The sequence below is a fragment of the Octopus sinensis genome, linkage group LG11 (assembly GCF_006345805.1).
Source record: "Octopus sinensis linkage group LG11, ASM634580v1, whole genome shotgun sequence".
Classification (NCBI taxonomy): domain Eukaryota; kingdom Metazoa; phylum Mollusca; class Cephalopoda; order Octopoda; family Octopodidae; genus Octopus; species Octopus sinensis.
The window spans coordinates 4,857,543-4,877,111 of record NC_043007.1 but is presented as its reverse complement, the minus strand read 5'-3'; the positions used below and the strand labels follow the sequence as shown (position 1 = coordinate 4,877,111).

At 36.6% G+C, this 19,569-nt stretch overlaps 1 protein-coding gene across 1 annotated transcript in view; it reads right to left on the bottom strand.

Annotated features, from left to right (window-relative positions):
• Positions 1-3,368: 3,368 nt before the first annotated feature.
• Positions 3,369-19,569, bottom strand: part of LOC115217188 — a 102,535-nt gene continuing 86,334 nt past the window's right edge. The window contains exon 4 of the mRNA XM_029786822.2: positions 3,369-3,676. Coding sequence (XP_029642682.2) covers positions 3,369-3,676 — 308 coding nt within the window. The remainder of the gene's footprint in view (positions 3,677-19,569) is intronic.

Sequence of the window (19,569 nt, the reverse complement as noted above, 5' to 3'; positions counted from 1 at the left end):
GATCGTGGCTGTTTGCCAGCCTCCTCTGGCCCCTGTGCCGGTGGCACGTAAAAAGCACCCACTACACTCACGGAGTGGTTGGCGTTAGAAGGGCATCCAGCTGTAGAAACACTGCCGGATCAGACGAGCCTGGTACAGCCTCCTGGTTGCCCAGACCCTAGTCGAACCGTCCAACCCATGCTAGCATGGAAAACGGACGTTAAACAATGATGATGATGATGATGTATACATACATACATACATGCTTTATTTAACATTGACCTTGATATTCTAATGGCTCCTTGTTTTCTATGTAGACCTTGAAAGTGATGTGGTATTTTCTCAGGGATGATGTTGGAGCAAGTTGCTGAGTTGGTGAAGGAGACTATTGAAGACTCCTTATGTAGCTCCTTATGTATTGTTGGTGGAACCATCAACAGAGTATGCAATATTTGTCTATATGAATTTGATCTTTTAGGTGTTAAAGGACCTCTATTTTGGTAATTGCATGGCAGCTCACTTTGTCTGCTGCTTGTTTGCAATATTCTATGTTGGAACTTTTAATGAAATTAGACATTTTTTTTTTATGCTGCTGTAGTTTACCTTAATGATGTTTCTGTTGAACAATGCAATCAAAGACAATTACTTAATGACCATCACGACATTTTGTCTAAGTCCAAATAATCCCATAACAAGGAGCAATAAGCGATGTTAGAAGAGAAGGTGGATGCTGGGTATCCATAGTTGGGGAAGATCCTGCAAGGCAGGGGTTTGCCAATATTCTGTAATGAGAATATCAGAAGTGTGAGGTCCAGATTGCAAACCGAAATTTCAGTTCAATGGAAACAAAAAAATGTGCTTGGAAAGGCTGTGAAATAACTGACCTTCACCAACACAGGAAGAAATCCATTTGGAAATGTTATGAAGGAATATTGAATGCAGAGAATGTGTAGGAGTGAGTGTGGTACAGAGAGAGAGAGAGAGAGAGGAGCTACAGCAGGTAGACCCAAAAGAGAAAACTAGGAGTCAATGACGATAGAGGTGGGGTCAAAGTTCCAATCAAAAAAAAGGAAGCAAGAAAAGTAGCCAAACTGTCAAGGATAGTCAAAGAGATGCTAAAAATATTCCATGAAGTAGAGGTAGCGATAGTCATTCAGGTAATACAGGGAAGTGTCATAAGCGCGCGTGTGTGTGTGTGTTTGTGCGTGTGTGTGTGTGTGTGTGTGTTGTGTTTGTCAGTTTTCCTGACTCTGTAATTCTCTCTTTGTCTCTCTTAATCTTGCTTTATGTTTTTTTTTATCTAAACCCCTATCATGTATTTATTCATCTAACAATCACCTACACATCTCTCTATGTGTCTAACAGTCGGCCTACAAACTTATCTACCTATCTATCCATCTATCTATCTATCCATCTATCTATCTATCTGTCTATCTATCTATCTATCTATCTATCTGTCTATCTATCTGTCTATCTATCTATCTATCTATCTATATATCTATATATCTATATATATATATATAGATATATATATATATATATATCCATCTGTCCATCTATCTTTCTCTCTCTCTCTCTCTCTCTCTCTCTCTCTATCTATCTATCTATCTATCTCTTTACATCTCCATGCATTTGTCTACCTTTCCTCTCCATCCACTTATCTCTCTGTCTATATCTACCTATCTATCTATTGACCTATTTAGCTATTTCTCTCTCTCTCTACCCCATCTATCTACCTGTCTATCTTCACTGTCTGCCTGTGCCTGCCTGTCCGTCCGTCTGTCCGTCTGCCTGTTTGTTTCTGTCTGTCTGTCTGTCTCTCCCTCCCTCCCCCCTCTGTCTCTATGTCTCTCTCCCTCCTTCTCTCTCCCATTCTCCATGCATCCATCTAACAATTTGTTTAGTTATCTGCCATTTGCCCATCAATATTTCTATATGTCTGTCAGTCTGTCAGTCTTCCTGTCTGCCTGTCTTCTTAGCGTGTCTGTCTGCCTGTCTGTATGTATGCCTGTCTACCTGTAAATTTGCCTGTATGTCAGTTTGTCTGCCTGTCTGCCTTTCTGCCTGCCAGCCTGTCCGTCAGTCTGTCTGTTGAGGCAACAACAAGAATGGAGTTTAGTCTGCTGGTATTTTTGTAGGTCACAGTGTAGCATACTAGCATCTGGTGCTGCTACTAACTGCTGCAAATGGTGCAACTAGTAGTGGGGTGGGGGAGGTGTGGTGGCGGTGGTGGCGGTTGCAGTGGTGGTGGTGGTGGGGAGGGTGTTAGTGCAGTAGCAATGGTGGTGGTAATAGTAGAGGTGATTGGGGTAGCAGTACTGGTAGTAGTAGTAGTGATGGTGGTAGTAGTAGTAGTAGTAGTAGTAGTAGTAGTAGTAATAGTAGTAGCAGCAATAGTGGTGGTTGTAGTAATGGCATTAGTAGTAGTGGTGGTAGTTATACTGGTGGTGGCGGTGGTGGTGGTAGTGGTGGTGGTGGTAGTTGCATGGTGGTTGTGGTGGTGGTAGTGCAGAAACAGTGGTGGCGGTAATAGTGGTTGTGGTGGTGATGATGGTTATGGTGATGGCATTAATGGTAGTACCCTTATAGTGGTGGTTGTAGTAGTGGTGGTAATTGTGGTAATGGTAATAGTCATAGTGGTGGTGGCAGTTGTTTTACTAGTAATGGTGGTAGTATTAGTAGTCAAAGTGATGCCAGTGGTGACCATCCCATCTGCTGTCTACTGGCAAGGAGCCAAGAACTACATCATCCAAGATGTCCTTCTGTCTTTCTCAAGGATGCGGGTTTTGAGGGAGACTCAGTTGCTATTTCTAGCAAGTCAAAGGACTTGCTAGAAATAGAAGCTCCCAGGATTGATATTTTGCCATTTGTGGTATTGAGTGATTGTCACAAAGGGGCTGGTGGTGGTGGTGGTGGTGGCGGTGGTGGAGGTGGCTTTTAATAATGATGATGGCGATGGTGATGATGGTGGTTGCAGTGGTGATGTTGATGATGGCGATGATGGTTGTGGTAGTGTTGATAATAATAATGATGATCATAATAAACAATAATGAAAGAAGTATTGTTGGTTCTACTAGTATATGTATATATACATATATACACAACAGTAGTTGTGGTGAATGGTAAACTTCTTATATACTAGAGGTGGTACTATGGATGGTGGCAGTGGTTTGTAACTGCAGCGATGTGTAAATGTCAGACTGCGGTGCAGAATTACTACACATCCAAACCTCCGCCGCCTTCATGCCGCTCCTACAGAACTCACTAATCGTTACCATCGAATCAATAAATTGGAAAAAAAAAAAAGAAAAGAAAAGAAAAGGTTTTTGTGCTTTTTTTTATGTTTTCACTAATGGAATTATTATTATTGTTGTTTTCAAAATTTTTTTTTACAGTTTATGAGTGAGTTTTTCATCGACACACTGGTTATTAGTTATTGTTTGTTGTTGTTGTTGTTGTTTAACCCCAGTGGGGGGTGGTTCTAAATGAGCTGATTCTGTGATCAAATGGATGTCAGCTCTTACCACACTGACTTTATTGTATGGTAGTATACCGTGTCGTACAGATTCTTCCCTTGGGCCCTCAATTCCTAATAGAGTTATAACAGGAGGGCTTTTGTGACAGGCGGTGTTTCTTGGGCATCCTAAAACCTGGCAGGGCCCACCAGCCTCTCCTTTAGGTTTAACGGCAGTAGTTTCTATAAAAGAGAAAGCAAGAATGAAAGAAAGGCAGAAAATGAAGAATCCAACACAATATCGGTACTTTATTTATTGGTCCCATAAAGATGAAACTTAAGGAACAGCGGAGTATTATATCTGATGTTTTAAGGGGTTTGCAGGGTCATCAAATGCTATGTTGTCTGGCGAGCTTTTTCTTCCTTTCCCTTGTTCTTTCTCTCTTTCTTTCTTTCGTTTTTCATTCTTCCGTTCTCCCGTTCATTCTTTATTTATTCAGTTTTTCCGTTCTTTCTTTTTTCCTCTGTTCCTTCGTTTCTTCATTTCTTCATTCCTTAAGGTATCAGTTGAAGGTGATTGAGCTGCTATTTCAAGCAGACTGAACTACCATGAACCGATTTTGTTGTTGGTTTGCATTAGTAGTTGCTAGTACACCCACACCAAGAACGTACGTCAGTCATTAAGTGTCCCGTTATTGCAGAATTAGCCTCCTCATCAATAGTTTCTATAACTTACTCTAAAGCCATCCTCCTCCTTCTCCCCTCGCCCCTCCTCCCCTTCATCATTGTCATTATGGTGGAAGCATTGTTGCTGTTGTTCTAAGGGAAAATGGTTGGCGGAATTGTCAAAGCATCGGAGAAAATTACTGACAGTTTTTCTTCTGGCTCTTTCCATACTGAGTTCAAATCATTCTGAGATCAACTTTGCATTTCATCTCTCAGGGGGCCAATAAAATAAGGACCAGTTAAATGCAGCAATTAATATAACTGACCAACCCCCACCCCGCTCCCCCAATTCCAGGCTTTGTGTCTCTTTTAGAAACATTTGTTACAAAAGAGCTGAATCTTACTAGAATGTCAGATTCAATGTCTGGCAGTGTTTGTTCCAGTTCTGTAAGCTCTGAGTTCAAATCATGGTGTAGGCTGTGTTGTGTTAACCTGGTGAGATATTGATTTCAAATCTTGGCACCGATCCAGTGATTTCAAGGGAAGGGGTTTGTCCCGTAAGTTACTTGGTGACCCCATTGGTGCTGGTGGCACATACAAAGCACCCAGTACACTCTGTGAAGTGATTGGTGTTAGGAAGGGTATCCGGTTGTAGAAACCATTCCAAAACAGAGCAGCAGAGTTTGGTGCAGTCCTCTGACTTGCCAGTTCCTGTAGAACTGCTCAACCCATGCCAGCATGGAAAATGGACATTAAATGATGACGACGATGATGATGATGATGATGATCCTCATCATCATATTTTTTGCAACAACTTCACTTTATGAAACAATGCATTTCACATAAAATATTTTCCCTCTTTGTCTGTCAAGCATTGATAATTTATTCAGCATCCAGTTGAAAATAATATAAATCATTATTACAATCTCTCGAGCTGTGCTTCCCAAAATCTTTTAATTATTGGCCCTTTTCTTTGACCAACACTTTTTCAATATTCACTCGTTATGATGCTATGCATCCAACTCCATCATTTTTAATATACATATCTCATCACCACCACCAATGCCAATGTCAATGCCAACCACTCTGAGAGTGCAATGGGTACTTTTATGTGCCACCGACATGGGTGCCATTTACATGCCACCAGTATCTGCCATGGACTTCTTTCAGTTTCTCTCTATGAAATCCACTCTGAAGGCTATGATTGGTCAGAGGTTATAGTAGAAAATATTTGCCTAAGTGGTAAGCAGTGGGACTGAACCCCAAACCATGCATTTGGGAATCAAACTTCAAACTCCTTAACCAGCATCCATGCATGGCCTCCCAACTCAGAGTAATTCAATTCCAGATACTTGTTTGATGTAGCTGACTACTTACCACAACACCACCATACTATGCACTGTACTACACACCATACTATGCACCATACTGTGCACTGTACTGTGTACTGTACTGTGCACCATACTATGCATCGTATTATGCACTGTACTATGCACTCACTATGTACTGTAATATGCACCATACTCTGCATAATATTATGCTGTACTATGCACCGTGCTATGCACTGAACTGTGCACTGTGCTATGCACCATGCTATGTACCATATGAATACCACAAGCATAGATGGTGTATATTCAGTTTTGTTTATTCACTTTCCAAAGTCTGTTAATCTATCCTCATTGATGTTGTTGTTGTTATTGTCCTATTTGTTGTGATTGTGTCCATGGCACAATAAGCAGTCCATCAAAATACTGCATCTGAAGTTATGTTTAAAAGTACAGTTCCTTTCAAGCATTGGGCCTCACGAAGGCAATGACCGAGACCTGTGGCAGATACCGGTGTCACGCAAATGGCACCCATGCCAGTGGCACGTAAAAGCACCCATTACACTCTCAGAGTGGTTCATGTTAGGAAGGGCATCCAGCTGTAGAAAACCATGCCAAATCAGATTGGAGTCTAGAGCAGCCTTCCAGCTTGTCAGCCCTGGTGAAATAGTCCAACCCATGCCAGCATGGACAATGGATGCTAAATGATGATGATGATGCTGATGATGATTCCAAATGCAATAAAATAATCACACCAAACATCCTTTCCTCTCCTCTGTCCCTACTCTCTTATATTGATCTTGTACTCTGAGAGTACATCCTAGCATCTCATCACCATCTGGTTTTCCACTTTATTGCTGGAGTGGACAAGTACCTCCTCAACTGTAAGACATTTGTTCTTCTGTCACTCTTCAGCCTCTCAATTCCTGGCTTAAAGCCATCTCCCTCATTGCTTCACTCCCACTGTCTTGGTGACCACACTGGTGCTGGTGCCATGGAAACAAAGCACCTGGTACACTCTGTAAGAACAGTTGGCATTCGGAAGGGTATTTGGCCATAGGTATTTTGCTTTTGGCCAAGGCAGACACTGAAGCTCAATGCAGTCCTATGCCCAGTCAGACCCTGTTGAACTCTCCAACCCATGCTTGCATAGAAACAGCAATTATACAATGACAATGATGACCAAGGAAATTTAAATGGGAGACAAAACCAGAAAAGGCTCTGCAGAAGCACTTCTCACCACCCACTGACCCCTTTGTGTATCCTGATAGAGTTTTCTCCTGCTCCCTTGCCCCACTCCTAGAGGTAGTTTCACTCCCTTTCAGAACATTGCATTCGAGTGTTGATACTCATCCCTTCATGTCTGGCATTTAGGCCTCCTCTTGTACGGATTAATTTCATGCGTCTGTAATATATAATCTTTTTCCTGGTCCAATCGCTTCCTTTCATTTGGTGTTGTACTCTGTACTCTGTACTCTGACTGGTTCATTCATTGATTCTTAATTATTTGTTCTCCATCTCTTACAGCTCTGTCTTCATTAAACACGACATTAGCGTTCTTAATTAATTTTCCTCCCTTCCAGGTTGCCTTTGGCACGTTTTTCAAGCTGTTAGCATCTTCGGCATTGTTGTCATCATTGGTTATTGTCCTCTTCCTCCTCCTCCTCTCCTCCACTTCCTATCACATTCTCATCCACTCTCCTCCCCTCCCCCTCCTCTCCTCAGAATCATGATGATGTTGATGATAACAATGACCGCAATGACAACCGCAAAAAAGAACCTGAATTGGAAATGAATGGCAAACCGAAGTAAAAACCTGACCAGTATGGAGAAAGATTATCAAATGCAAAAGGCATGAACAGTCATAATCGAAGCAACTGACTGCAGATAATATATATATATACCTATCTATATATATACATATGTAGAATATATACACATACATATATCAGTACAGATTAATATACATATGTTTGTACTTAGGCATATATGAATATATGTATATATATTCTTCTAATATATAATACCTGTACATCATCTCCAAACCTTCTAATGTATATATATATACATATATATATATATAGGTGCAGGAGCAGGAGTGGCTGTGTGATAAGTAGCTTGCTTACCAACCACATGGTTCCAGGTTCAGTCCGACTGCATGGCACCTTGAGCAAGTGTCTTCTACTATAGCCTTGGGCCAACCAAAGCCTTGTGAGCAGATTTGGTAGACAGAAACTGAAAGAAGCCCATCATATATATATATATATATACATATGTATACGGAAGCCATATATATATATATATGTGTGTGTGTGTGCGTGTGGGTGTATATATATAATATATATATATGCATATATATATATACACACACATATATATATATATATATACATTATATATATATACACACATATATATATACATACATACATTATATATATATATATATATACTTGCATACATATGTATGTGTGTATGGGTGATGTGTACGACTGTGTGTGCAGCTGTGTACATTTTATATATATATATAATATATATATATACGTGTGTGCTCTCATGCACGTGCATGTTTGTCTGAATGTGTGTGTGCCTACATGGTGGTCGATGATAAGTACATGAAGCCATTTTATGGTTTTCTCTCTACGCAGGGCAACAATTTGCAAGTTTCCTTGTAGCAAAAGGAACTGCTGCCATTTTGAAGTCATGTCTCAAGCTTCGCCACCACCACCACCACCACCACCACCACCAGCGCCACCTCTCCACCACCACTTTTACTTTTCTCCTTGTCTGTGTTGGTCTTTCTCTTTATTTCTCTCTCTCTCTTTCCTCTCTCTCTCTCTGTCTCTCATTTGTGACACACCTCATCAAGATCAACTTTCTGTACATCTTCATCATCTTCATGCTTGCTGTCATCAATTTCAGTGTCATTGTCATTGCTGTCATCACTACCCCCCACCACCTCCCTCTGCCACCACCAACACCAGCACCACGACGACGACCACCACCACCATCATCACTATCATTGCCACCACCACCACCACCATCATGGTCTTCACCAACGTTATCATCATCATCATCATCAGCAACAACACCACCACCATCAAGGTCTTCACCAACACCATCATCATCGTCAGCAGCACATCACCACTCCCACCACCATGATGATAATGACGATGATGACAATGACAATGATGATGATAATGATGATCCTGATCGTGACCATCACTGCCACTCCCACCACCATCACCATTATAATTCTCATCATTAGCAGCTGGAGTAGCAGCCATATTGTTATCCTGAAGAATATCATCATCATCATCATTGTCATCATAATCATAATAACGCCCACCAACATTATCACCCTCAATAATGTTGGTAATGATGATAATAAGCATTATTGTGGCCATCACCTCCCCCTCCTGAGTTCTCATCACATCCATTACCATTGCTGACAGCATCCTAACAGCTTTTCCCCTCGACTCACCCCCTTCTTCACTTAGGTAGGTTTCTCTCTCTCTCTCTCTCTTTCTCACTTTCTCTCTCTCCCTCTCTTACTCCCTTTCTCCTCAGTCACTTCCCTTTTTCACACTCACTATCACTCTATGTCTGTCTGTCTGTCTCTCTGAATGTATGTCTCTATCTATCTATCTATCCATCTATCTATCCATCTATCTATCCATCTATCTATCCATCTATCTATCCATCTATCTATCCATCTATCTATCCATCTATCTATCCATCTATTTCTCTACCTCTCTATCTACCTCCCTACCTACATACCTGTCTGTCTGTCTACCCACCTACCTATGTACCCACCTACCAACTGACCAACCTACATACCTACCAACCTACCTACCTACCTTCCTACATACCTACCTACCTATCTATCTATCTATCTATCTATCTCTCTCTCTCTCTCTCTCTCTCTCTCTCTCTCTATCTATCTATCTATCCATTTATCTATCCATCTACCTACCTACCTATCTGCCTACCTGTCTGTCTGTCTGCCTACCTACCTACCTACCTCTCTGTCTATCTCCCTATCTCCCTCTCCTCCCACTCTCTTTCTCTCCCTTCTCTTTCTCCTTTACCTCTCCCTCTCCCACCTTATCCTTCTCTCAAATCACATCATGTAATTGATCTGCGTGTGCACCATTTATGCAGAGTGATGAATGCAAAATGACAAACGGGGTGCGTTAAAAGCTTTAAGGTCACAGCATTGGTGCAGCATCAGTAGACACGTGTGTGTCTCGCATGAAACTGTCAGGTTGACAAGTCACAATGGATTATGGCAACGAATCTCCATCTCTCGCCAGTTCTGTTGTTGCCTTTTGCTTTTGCGTTTGTTGTTTTTGCATAAAAGCTGGGACACTGATGCACAAACATAGATATTGCTCTATATAAATATAGATAAGCACACACACATAAATTTATGTGTGTCTGTATATATTATATATATATTATATATATATATACATGTATAAACATATACACACATATCAAGGTACACAACAAATACATACATACGTACATACATACAATATGTGTATAGATATGTGTGTGTGGGTGTGTGTGTATGTGTGTGGTGTAGTGGTATAGTATATCTATATCTATACACACAATATACATACATATATGTATGTATATATATATATATATATATATATATATTATATACGCATATACACACACATGCATACATACAGAGATTGCATTTCAAACACTTGTCAAAATGTATTTATATATTTATTTACACATACACACACACACACACACAAGTATAGGTATATATATATACCAATGCATATTTGTATGTAGATGTGTGTATATATATATATATATATATATAAATGTATATGTGTATATATGTATATTTATATGTTTATATGTATGTATGTATGTGTGTATGTATGTACATCTATTTAGTAACTCTTTTCACTCTCATTCTCCCCTTTGGTAGGTCTGTGAGTTCATTTACACCAGTTCACAAATCCATAGGTACCTTAAGCAATTAATGTAAGCATGGGATAATCACTTGGAAGTGAAGGCTAGGCTTCATCATGTATACTATCCATCCATCCATCCATCCATCTATCTATTTATCTACCTCCCTACCTACCTGTCTGTCTGCCTACCGACAAAACCGACCCAACCGAAATATGATTTGGTGCGTTTGTGTAATATATAATATATATATATATATATATTAAATATATATACACATACATACATACACATATATATTGTTGATGTCATAAGAATTTGTAAGCATTAAGAGAATATGACATGTTTTACTTTTTTTGAATGATGGATCCAGAAGCAGGAAAGCTATAAGTGTGTAAATTCTCAGTATGTATTTATACGCACACACGCACACACACACATCATTATCATCATCATCATCATTTATTGTATGCATTCCATGCTGGTGTTAAATGATGATGATGATGATGATGATGATAGTATATATATATATACTATCATCACGGAGTGGTTGGCGTTAGGAAGGGCATCCAGCCATAGAAACACTGCCAGATCTGACTGGGCCTGACGAAGCCTTCCGGCTTCACAGACCCCAGTTGAACCGTCCAACCCATGCTAGCATGGAAAGCGGACGCTAAATGATGATGATGATGATGATGATGATATATATACATGATCATCTTTCTGTGTGTTTTTTTCTCTGATGGCCTGCGTAGGGTAGCACTTGTTGAGGCAGTTTCACTCTGGCTGGATGCTCCCCTTAGTTCTAATCCTCTCTCAGCATCCTGTAAAACAGTCACTTCATCTCATGTCCCTGCATGGGTTCAGGGGCACTTTTCGCCTGTGTGCAACACGAACAATGTTACTGCGAAACAAACGGTCTCATTGCAAAGGCATGCACAGACAAATGCACATGCACACACACACACACACACATACGCATGCTTGCATATTAACACATAATACATACATGCATACATGCATAAATGCATACATGCTTACATACACACATACGTACATCATACATACATGAATACATATATACACGCACACATACAAATATACATACACACAACCATATGCAAACAAGCATAAACACACACCCACAAATATGCATGAATATATACATGTATATATACATGGGTCCATGCATGCATCCATACGTCAATACATATTTACATATACAGATATGTAAATACTTACATATGTTCCAAAGCATGTCTAAATATATGCACATATATTATACATATATATATATGTGTGTATATGTGTATGTGTGGTATGTATATACATGGTGTGTGTATGTGTTATATTTATATATATATATGTGTGTATGTGTGTATGTTTGTGTATTTATGAAGGTAGATATCCATGTATTGTTTGTACATATATGTATGCATGTGTGCATCTGTGTGTATGTGTGTGTGTGCATGCACACGTGTGTGTATTTATATACACACACACAGATAGTCCCGAATGTAACACCTAATTTGAAAACAATTTTATTGATGAAATAAACAAACCATAATTTTAAAATCAAGCATTACATTTGGGACAACCCTGCCTCTGTGTATGTACACACACATATCAATATCTTTCAATTTTTATGTGTGTGTATGTATATATATTTGTGTGTGTGTGTGGTATATATTCACATATATATATAGATATTGATATACATACATACATATATATATATATATATATATATATATATATATATATATTCCTATATATATACATATATATATATCATATATATATATATATATAGGAATATATATATATATATATATATATATATATATATATATATATAATATAATATACTATATATATATATACATATATCTATATATAAGAATATATATATTGTGTGTATATATATATATATATATATTTAAGAAATATATATATACACACATACATATATTTATATATATAAACACATACATATGTAAATATACGCACACAAACACACGCATATACACATGCCAATAAGATCATACATTTTACTATATCATGTCAATAAAATAATGTTTCCTGTAGAATACATTTGCATATATAAAACATAAGACAAACATTGACATGCAGAAAACACAGAAAGAGAATAGCAAAAAGAGAAGCAATCTAGTGCCATAAATTTGAATATCTTTGCTGAAATTAATATCTAATAAATAGAAATTTATTCTTTGAATAGTCCTGGCTAATTAATAAATTGATTAAATGTTTAATTTATGAGTCATATCATATATAAAATATTTGTTTTTGAAGAATCTCAGAATGGGAATTGGTCTCCATTCTGAAGTTGGATGTTATAGGAACCAGGAAAACGCTTGCTTTGCAGTCAACTGGGTGGAGTGCACCGATTCCTGTTTTGTAAATAATAGGCATGGAAATGGCTGCATGGTTAACAAGATTGCTTTGCAGCTACATGGTTTTCGTCTCTGCTCTGTTGTTTGGCGTTTGGGGAAGTGTCTTCAGCTAGAGAATCGCTGGCCAACCATAGCTTTGTGTGTGGATTTTGTAGATAGAAACTGAAAGAAGCTCATTGTGTGTGTGTGAGTATGTGCCTGTAAGTACGTGTGTGCGTGTGTAATTGTCACTTTGTTTTGAGATCATGTGGTAGTTGTATATGTGTGTTACTGTTACATGAAATGTAACATTCTTTTCCACTCTTCATCATCACTATCATCATCATCTCAGCATCATCAACCTCATCATCATCATCATCATCATCATCATCATCATCATCATCATCATCTTCATCATCATCATCATCATCATCATCATCATCATCATTCAATACCTGCCTGCCATGCTGGCAAGGGCTGGATGATTTGACAAGACCACTGGTCAGCCAGACGACTGCAACAATCTCCACTGTCTGCTTCGGCATAGTTTCTTTTTGTTTTTCTTATGGTTGGATACCCTTCCTAATGACAGCCACTTTACAGAGAAAATTTGTCTGGTCACAGGGAAATATTACCTGGCTTGAAAACAGGTAAGGTGTGTGACAGGAAGAGCATCCAGCTGTAGAAAATCTACTTCAATAAATTCTGTCCAAACTATTCAAGCATGGAAAAATTGATGCAAAAATGATAAGGAAGATGAAAAAGTTGTTGAACGAATCAGTTTGTCGAGATAATGAAGGTTTATTTATATACTCAAGATCAATATTATTTTTAAGGTTTGATCTGAAAAACAGAAATGTATCTTTAGCTTTTGCAGTGCTGAGGAAGTGGGACACTAACAGTTAAAGTCAGGTGATGAAGTCTGCATAACTAAAAACCATCTACCTTAAAAGAGGTATAAGAGGCACTAACATCACTTTAGTATCCTGATGATGAGGCTGAGGTGGTGTAGAAACAGAGTTAAAAATGAATTTAGAAACTTTATTGTCAAAAACTGAAAATACAGGAATCTGATGTAGAAATGCAGGAAATCCTTAATAAAAAAGAATAAACTCAAACAGTCAAATTTTTAATGTAGCAAGTTTCAAAGCAAAGCTGTTTCCTACTGGTCTGCATAATTAGAGAAATCACACAGTCTATAAAAGAACAAGACTGGAGAGTTTGTCCTAAAATAATTTACTTATTGCATCCTTACACCTGTTTCAATGATGATTGTAAACTTGAATTATGTAATACTGCTCTTAAGTAATTATTAAATGATCAGAGTCACAATTAGAAATGGAATTTTTGTTCTGAATCCCTTTATATATACAGTAGTTTATAAAAAAGATGTTATATATATATATATTATATATATATATATATATACATACATATATATATATATATATATATATATATATATATAATACAACATACATATATATATATATATATATATATATATATATATATATATATATATATATATATATAGCCGCCTCGTCTGGCTTCCGTGCCGGTGGCACATAAAATACAATCCGACCGTGGCCATTGCCAGCCTCACCTGGCACCTGTGCAGGTGGCACGTAAAAAGCACCCACTACACTCATGGAGTGGTTGGCGTTAGGAAGGGCATCCGCTGTAGAGAAAACACTGCCAGATCAGACTGGAGCCTCGTGCAGCCTTCTGGCTTCCCAGATCCCCGGTCGAACCGTCCAACCCATGCTAGCATGGAGAACGGACGTTAAACGATGATGATGATGATGATGATGATATATATATATATACACCTGGTGTCAGAAAGTCAGGTTTTCTTTATCGTATATATTAAGACACAAGCATGGCTGTTTGGTTTAGGGGTTCATCGTTTTTTTTCTTGTTTTTTCAAAGATTGGTGCCTTTTTTCATTTTCTCAAAATTGACCGGCCATTTTGTATTTTTGAGTCTGAAAAATTGCTTTAAAACACAGGGCATGCTGCATAAGCTTGTCAGTTTATTGTGCTTTCACAGCAGGAAACTAATAATGGCTTGAATTTAAATGCTGCGTGTGTGTGTGTGTGTTTCAGTGTGTGTGCACATGTGCACACCTATGTGTGTGTATATGCACATGCATATAACACACACACACACACATACACACATACACATTTATAAATGTATGTAATTGCGAATATCTGTGAAGTCTACTTATATGAGAGCTGACAGCCAAAGAAAGAGAATCTAATGTTGTCCTGATAACCAAAGACAAGAACATAAACTTTGACCTTTAACCTTTGAGCTAATAATGTGGCTGAACTGTGAGAGATTGAGGAATATCAACCCACGGACTTAGAGCACCAACATCTTCATCACTGACATCTATTTATCTATCTATCTATCTATCTCTTTCTATCCATCTATCTATCCATCTATCTATCTATCTATCTATCTATCTATCTATCTATCTATCTATATCTATATATCTATCTATCTATCTATCTATCTTTCTATCTATCTATCTATCTATATCTATCATCTATCTATCTATTAATCTATATATCTATCTTATCTATCTATCTCTATCTATCTATCTATATCTATCTATATCTATATCATATCTATATATATATATATATATATATATATATGTATATATATATTTATACATACTCATATATCCACACACACACACAACACACATATATGTACAAAATATGCGCATATTCATAAATGTATATATTATCCAATGTTTCTAATAACTTAGCCAAATTGCCTACACACACACACACACACACACACACACACACACACATAAATGAAAGCTGGGAAAATGTGTAAAATAACCATAATGACCATAATGAAGATGAAGATGACAACCATGACGATATTTTTCCTTTTTTTCGTCGCTTTAAGACCATGACCTGTTCACTGACAAGGATGCAGCACGGATTTTTGTCAGTGAACAAGTTGCGGTCTTAAAGCGACGAAAATATTTTGACAAATGAAACTTAAATGTTGAAGTGAATCGAACGGATTTTCTGTGTTTCTTAAATGGCTTACAAACACCTACCACGCTGCAATTATATTATTACTATTATTATATATATATATATTTATACACACACACACTATATATATACATATATATATATATACATACATATATATATATATACACACACACACACATATATATAAATGTAACTGTTTATCCAGACAAATTTCACTTCATGTTTGAGGCTCTCATGATACTCAACCATCAGTCCAGAGCATCCTATGGCAGAAACAGGTGTGAAGCTAATGAAATTCATGAGATAATTTTTTAATTCCTTTGTCATTTCAATTGCTTGTATGTATGTATGTGTATGTGTGTATGTGTGTGCATGCGTGTGTGTGTGTGTGTGTTGTGTGTGTGAGTGTGTGTGTGAGTGTGTGTGCGTGTGTATGTGTGTGTATGTGTGTGTGTGTGTGAGTGTGTATGTGCGTGTGTGTATAAAGTTGACTTTAAGTAATACCTTTGGTTATTTAAGCTAATTACTCTGCAGTAAATATATATTTCCATTCGAATTTGCATTATTTATTCAAGAGGCTTCTAACAGCAATGTGTAATTCAAGAGTTCTTTGTGGCAGAATCATAAAACACTTATAATTTTTATTTATCTGCCATAGATTTCAATTTGTAATTCTAATACATAATAACCACAAATGAGATTTTTGTGAAGAATTTTAAAATATACAAACTTACAGGAGTTCTTTCCTTCTAGACACATACATACATACATACATACATACATACATACATACATACATACTACATAAATGCAGCATGCATTCATTCATACATACATACATGCATATATATATAATATATATATATATATATATATATATATATATATAATATATATATATATATATATATATAGATATATGTATATGTATATGTATATATGTATATATGTATATATGTATATATGTATATATGTAGATATATGTATGTATGTTTGTATATATTATATTTGTATGTATGTATGTATGTCTAGGTTTCTCCTTACTCTCTCTCTCTCTCTCTCTCTCTATATATATATATATATATATATATATATATATATATATATACTAGCAGCTAAGCCCAGTTTCACCCGGTCTGTTTGGATGATGTGGCTGTGATTGTTTTTGGTTAGGCATAATCTATAACAGCATTTGTTAACCTTATCATTTCGAGTCCGGTGTTTCGATTGGAGCCTCCAACTATATGAAAATTTCCTGACACCACCCCATCAGAAAACAGCTTCTAAGCAACTGGTTGTGTTAATGGCAGAGATGGTGAGCTCATATCATGATAAACAGCACATGACCTTGAAGGTGGGGCCCAGTTAGAAGTTTCTTCTCCTCGAGTAGCCCATCCCACTCAAAAGGTCCTTGAATAAGGATTGTTTAAGGGGGTTGAACGAAACACCCATGTTTCCAAAAGTGACTTATTCAAACTCCAAAGAATCCCTCTCAACCCATGGCCATGATGCACCTCTACTACTTCTGCTCGTGATCAGAGATGCACATATCGTCAGCCACTAAGGAACATGCTCAACTGGTTACGGTCAAACAACTGACAAGCAAATCTGTGGTATTGAGCAGAATATTTGCTGTAGCCCATCTTTTATACCAAGACAAAACAATGTACATGATAACACTTTCAATCAGTTAAAGTCAGAAGCCACGAGAGCCACTGCCTGGTACTGCATCAGGGCATTTATTATTTATAATTATATATAATATATAATAATAATAATATAATAATAATAATAATAATAATATAATAATAATTATTATTATTATTATATTATTATTAATTATATTATTATTATTATTATATATATAAATATAATATATAATAAACTATAACTAATAATATAATAATATAGATAATGATAATAATAATAATAATAATTATTATTATTATTATTTAGGTTACTGCCTGGAATTGAACTCAGAATCTTGGGGTTAGTAGCCCACGCTCTTTACCACTACAAATATCTGTCAAATGTAAATGATGTACATAATTCCTCATCTCTTAAATATAGAACTGTTTTATCTAATCATGTATGGCATTTAAAAGAAACTGGTTTTTCTTCTTTCAAAATATGATGGCCAGTGTTGGAAAAAGCAAACCCATACAAGCATGGATCCTCCTGCTATTCTATGAAATGCCCATTGCACTTAAGCAAAAGACACTTTATCCTCTTTTAACAGAAAGATGCTTTGAACAGAAAGATTCTAATTTTAAAACCTATACAACTGAAAAACTAGCATTATTTACTGATTTTATCATCACTTGGAATTTGTTGGACGCTTTTTTGCATTTTGTAAATATTTTCATTCCAACCATCACGTCCAATGTGTATGGTTTTATAGATGTTGTACATCTATGGTTTTATCGATGTACAACATCTATAAAACCATACACATTGAATGTGATGGTTGGAATGTTATGCTTCCTTCTTTCAATACAAATGTTTATTTAAGCAATGATCTGGCACAATTGTCTGAAACTAGAGAAAATACTTAAGCAACATTTCATTTGTCTTTATGTTTTGAGTTCAAATCCCACTGAGGACACCTTTGCCTTTCATCCTTTTGGGGTCAATTAAATCGGTATCAGTCAATCACTGGTGTTGATGTAATCAATTAGCCACCTCCCCACAAAAGTACCAAGCCTTGTGCCTACAGTAAAAAGGAATATGAACTTTTATTGACAAGCACAGATGTTTCACACATCTTTATTCCATTGTTTATTATTTTATTTCATTTTATCATTTATATTACTCCAGCTTTGAATTGATTGCAGTGAGTTTTTACAAATATATATATATTAAAACTTCATATATATATATATATAAACTTTATATATATATATATATCCACATGTACACATACATATTATATATATATATATATATATATATACATTTGCAGTTTCTTTGTAGTTTGGTCCTTACCTCTTTCATACACTTAACTCTATATCTTTCCAATATCTCTACCTGTCGCATGCTTTCCAATCGCTTCCTCCCACCTGCCTATGGCTATCTTTCATATCTAACTTCATATCTCTCTAATTTCTTGATCTCTTCTAGGCTTCCCAATCACTTCCCTGCCACTGCTTATAGCAATCTCTATTAGATACATGTTCATTTTTAATTATCTCTATCTTTTAGCTTTTAATTCCTCCCTCTTGTTTTCCTCACTCTCCTTCACCCCATCCTCCTTGTCTTTATTCTTCTTACCTTTGATAAATTTTGCTTTTATTTTCTTACCTGAGTTCAATTCCTACTCCAGTCAGGTATTCATTTATTTATTTATTCTAATTTTAATTTTCTACTTATTTGCACATATTGTGTGTGATATTCATTCCCCCTTGTATTAATTTTTTATTTTAAATTTTAATTTTTATTGCATGCAATATTTTTCCTTGATTTTAAAAAGGTTTTCCTTTTTGGTTTCTTGCATTTCTTATGCCTCTTTCCACAAATGACAGGTGTTATATTATTCAGTTCTTCATTCAGATTCAACAGGTTTTTAATGTTTATGTTTTTTTAATTGTGGTTCATTTCCATCATTTTCCATCCAATCATTTTTCTTGTTGTCATCATCATCTTCATCATTATCGTCATCGTTGTCGTCTTCGTTGTCATCTTCGTTGTCATCGTCATAATCATCATTGTCATCATCATCTTCGTCGTCGTCGTTGTTATCGTCAACATCATTGTCATTGTCATCATCATCATCATCA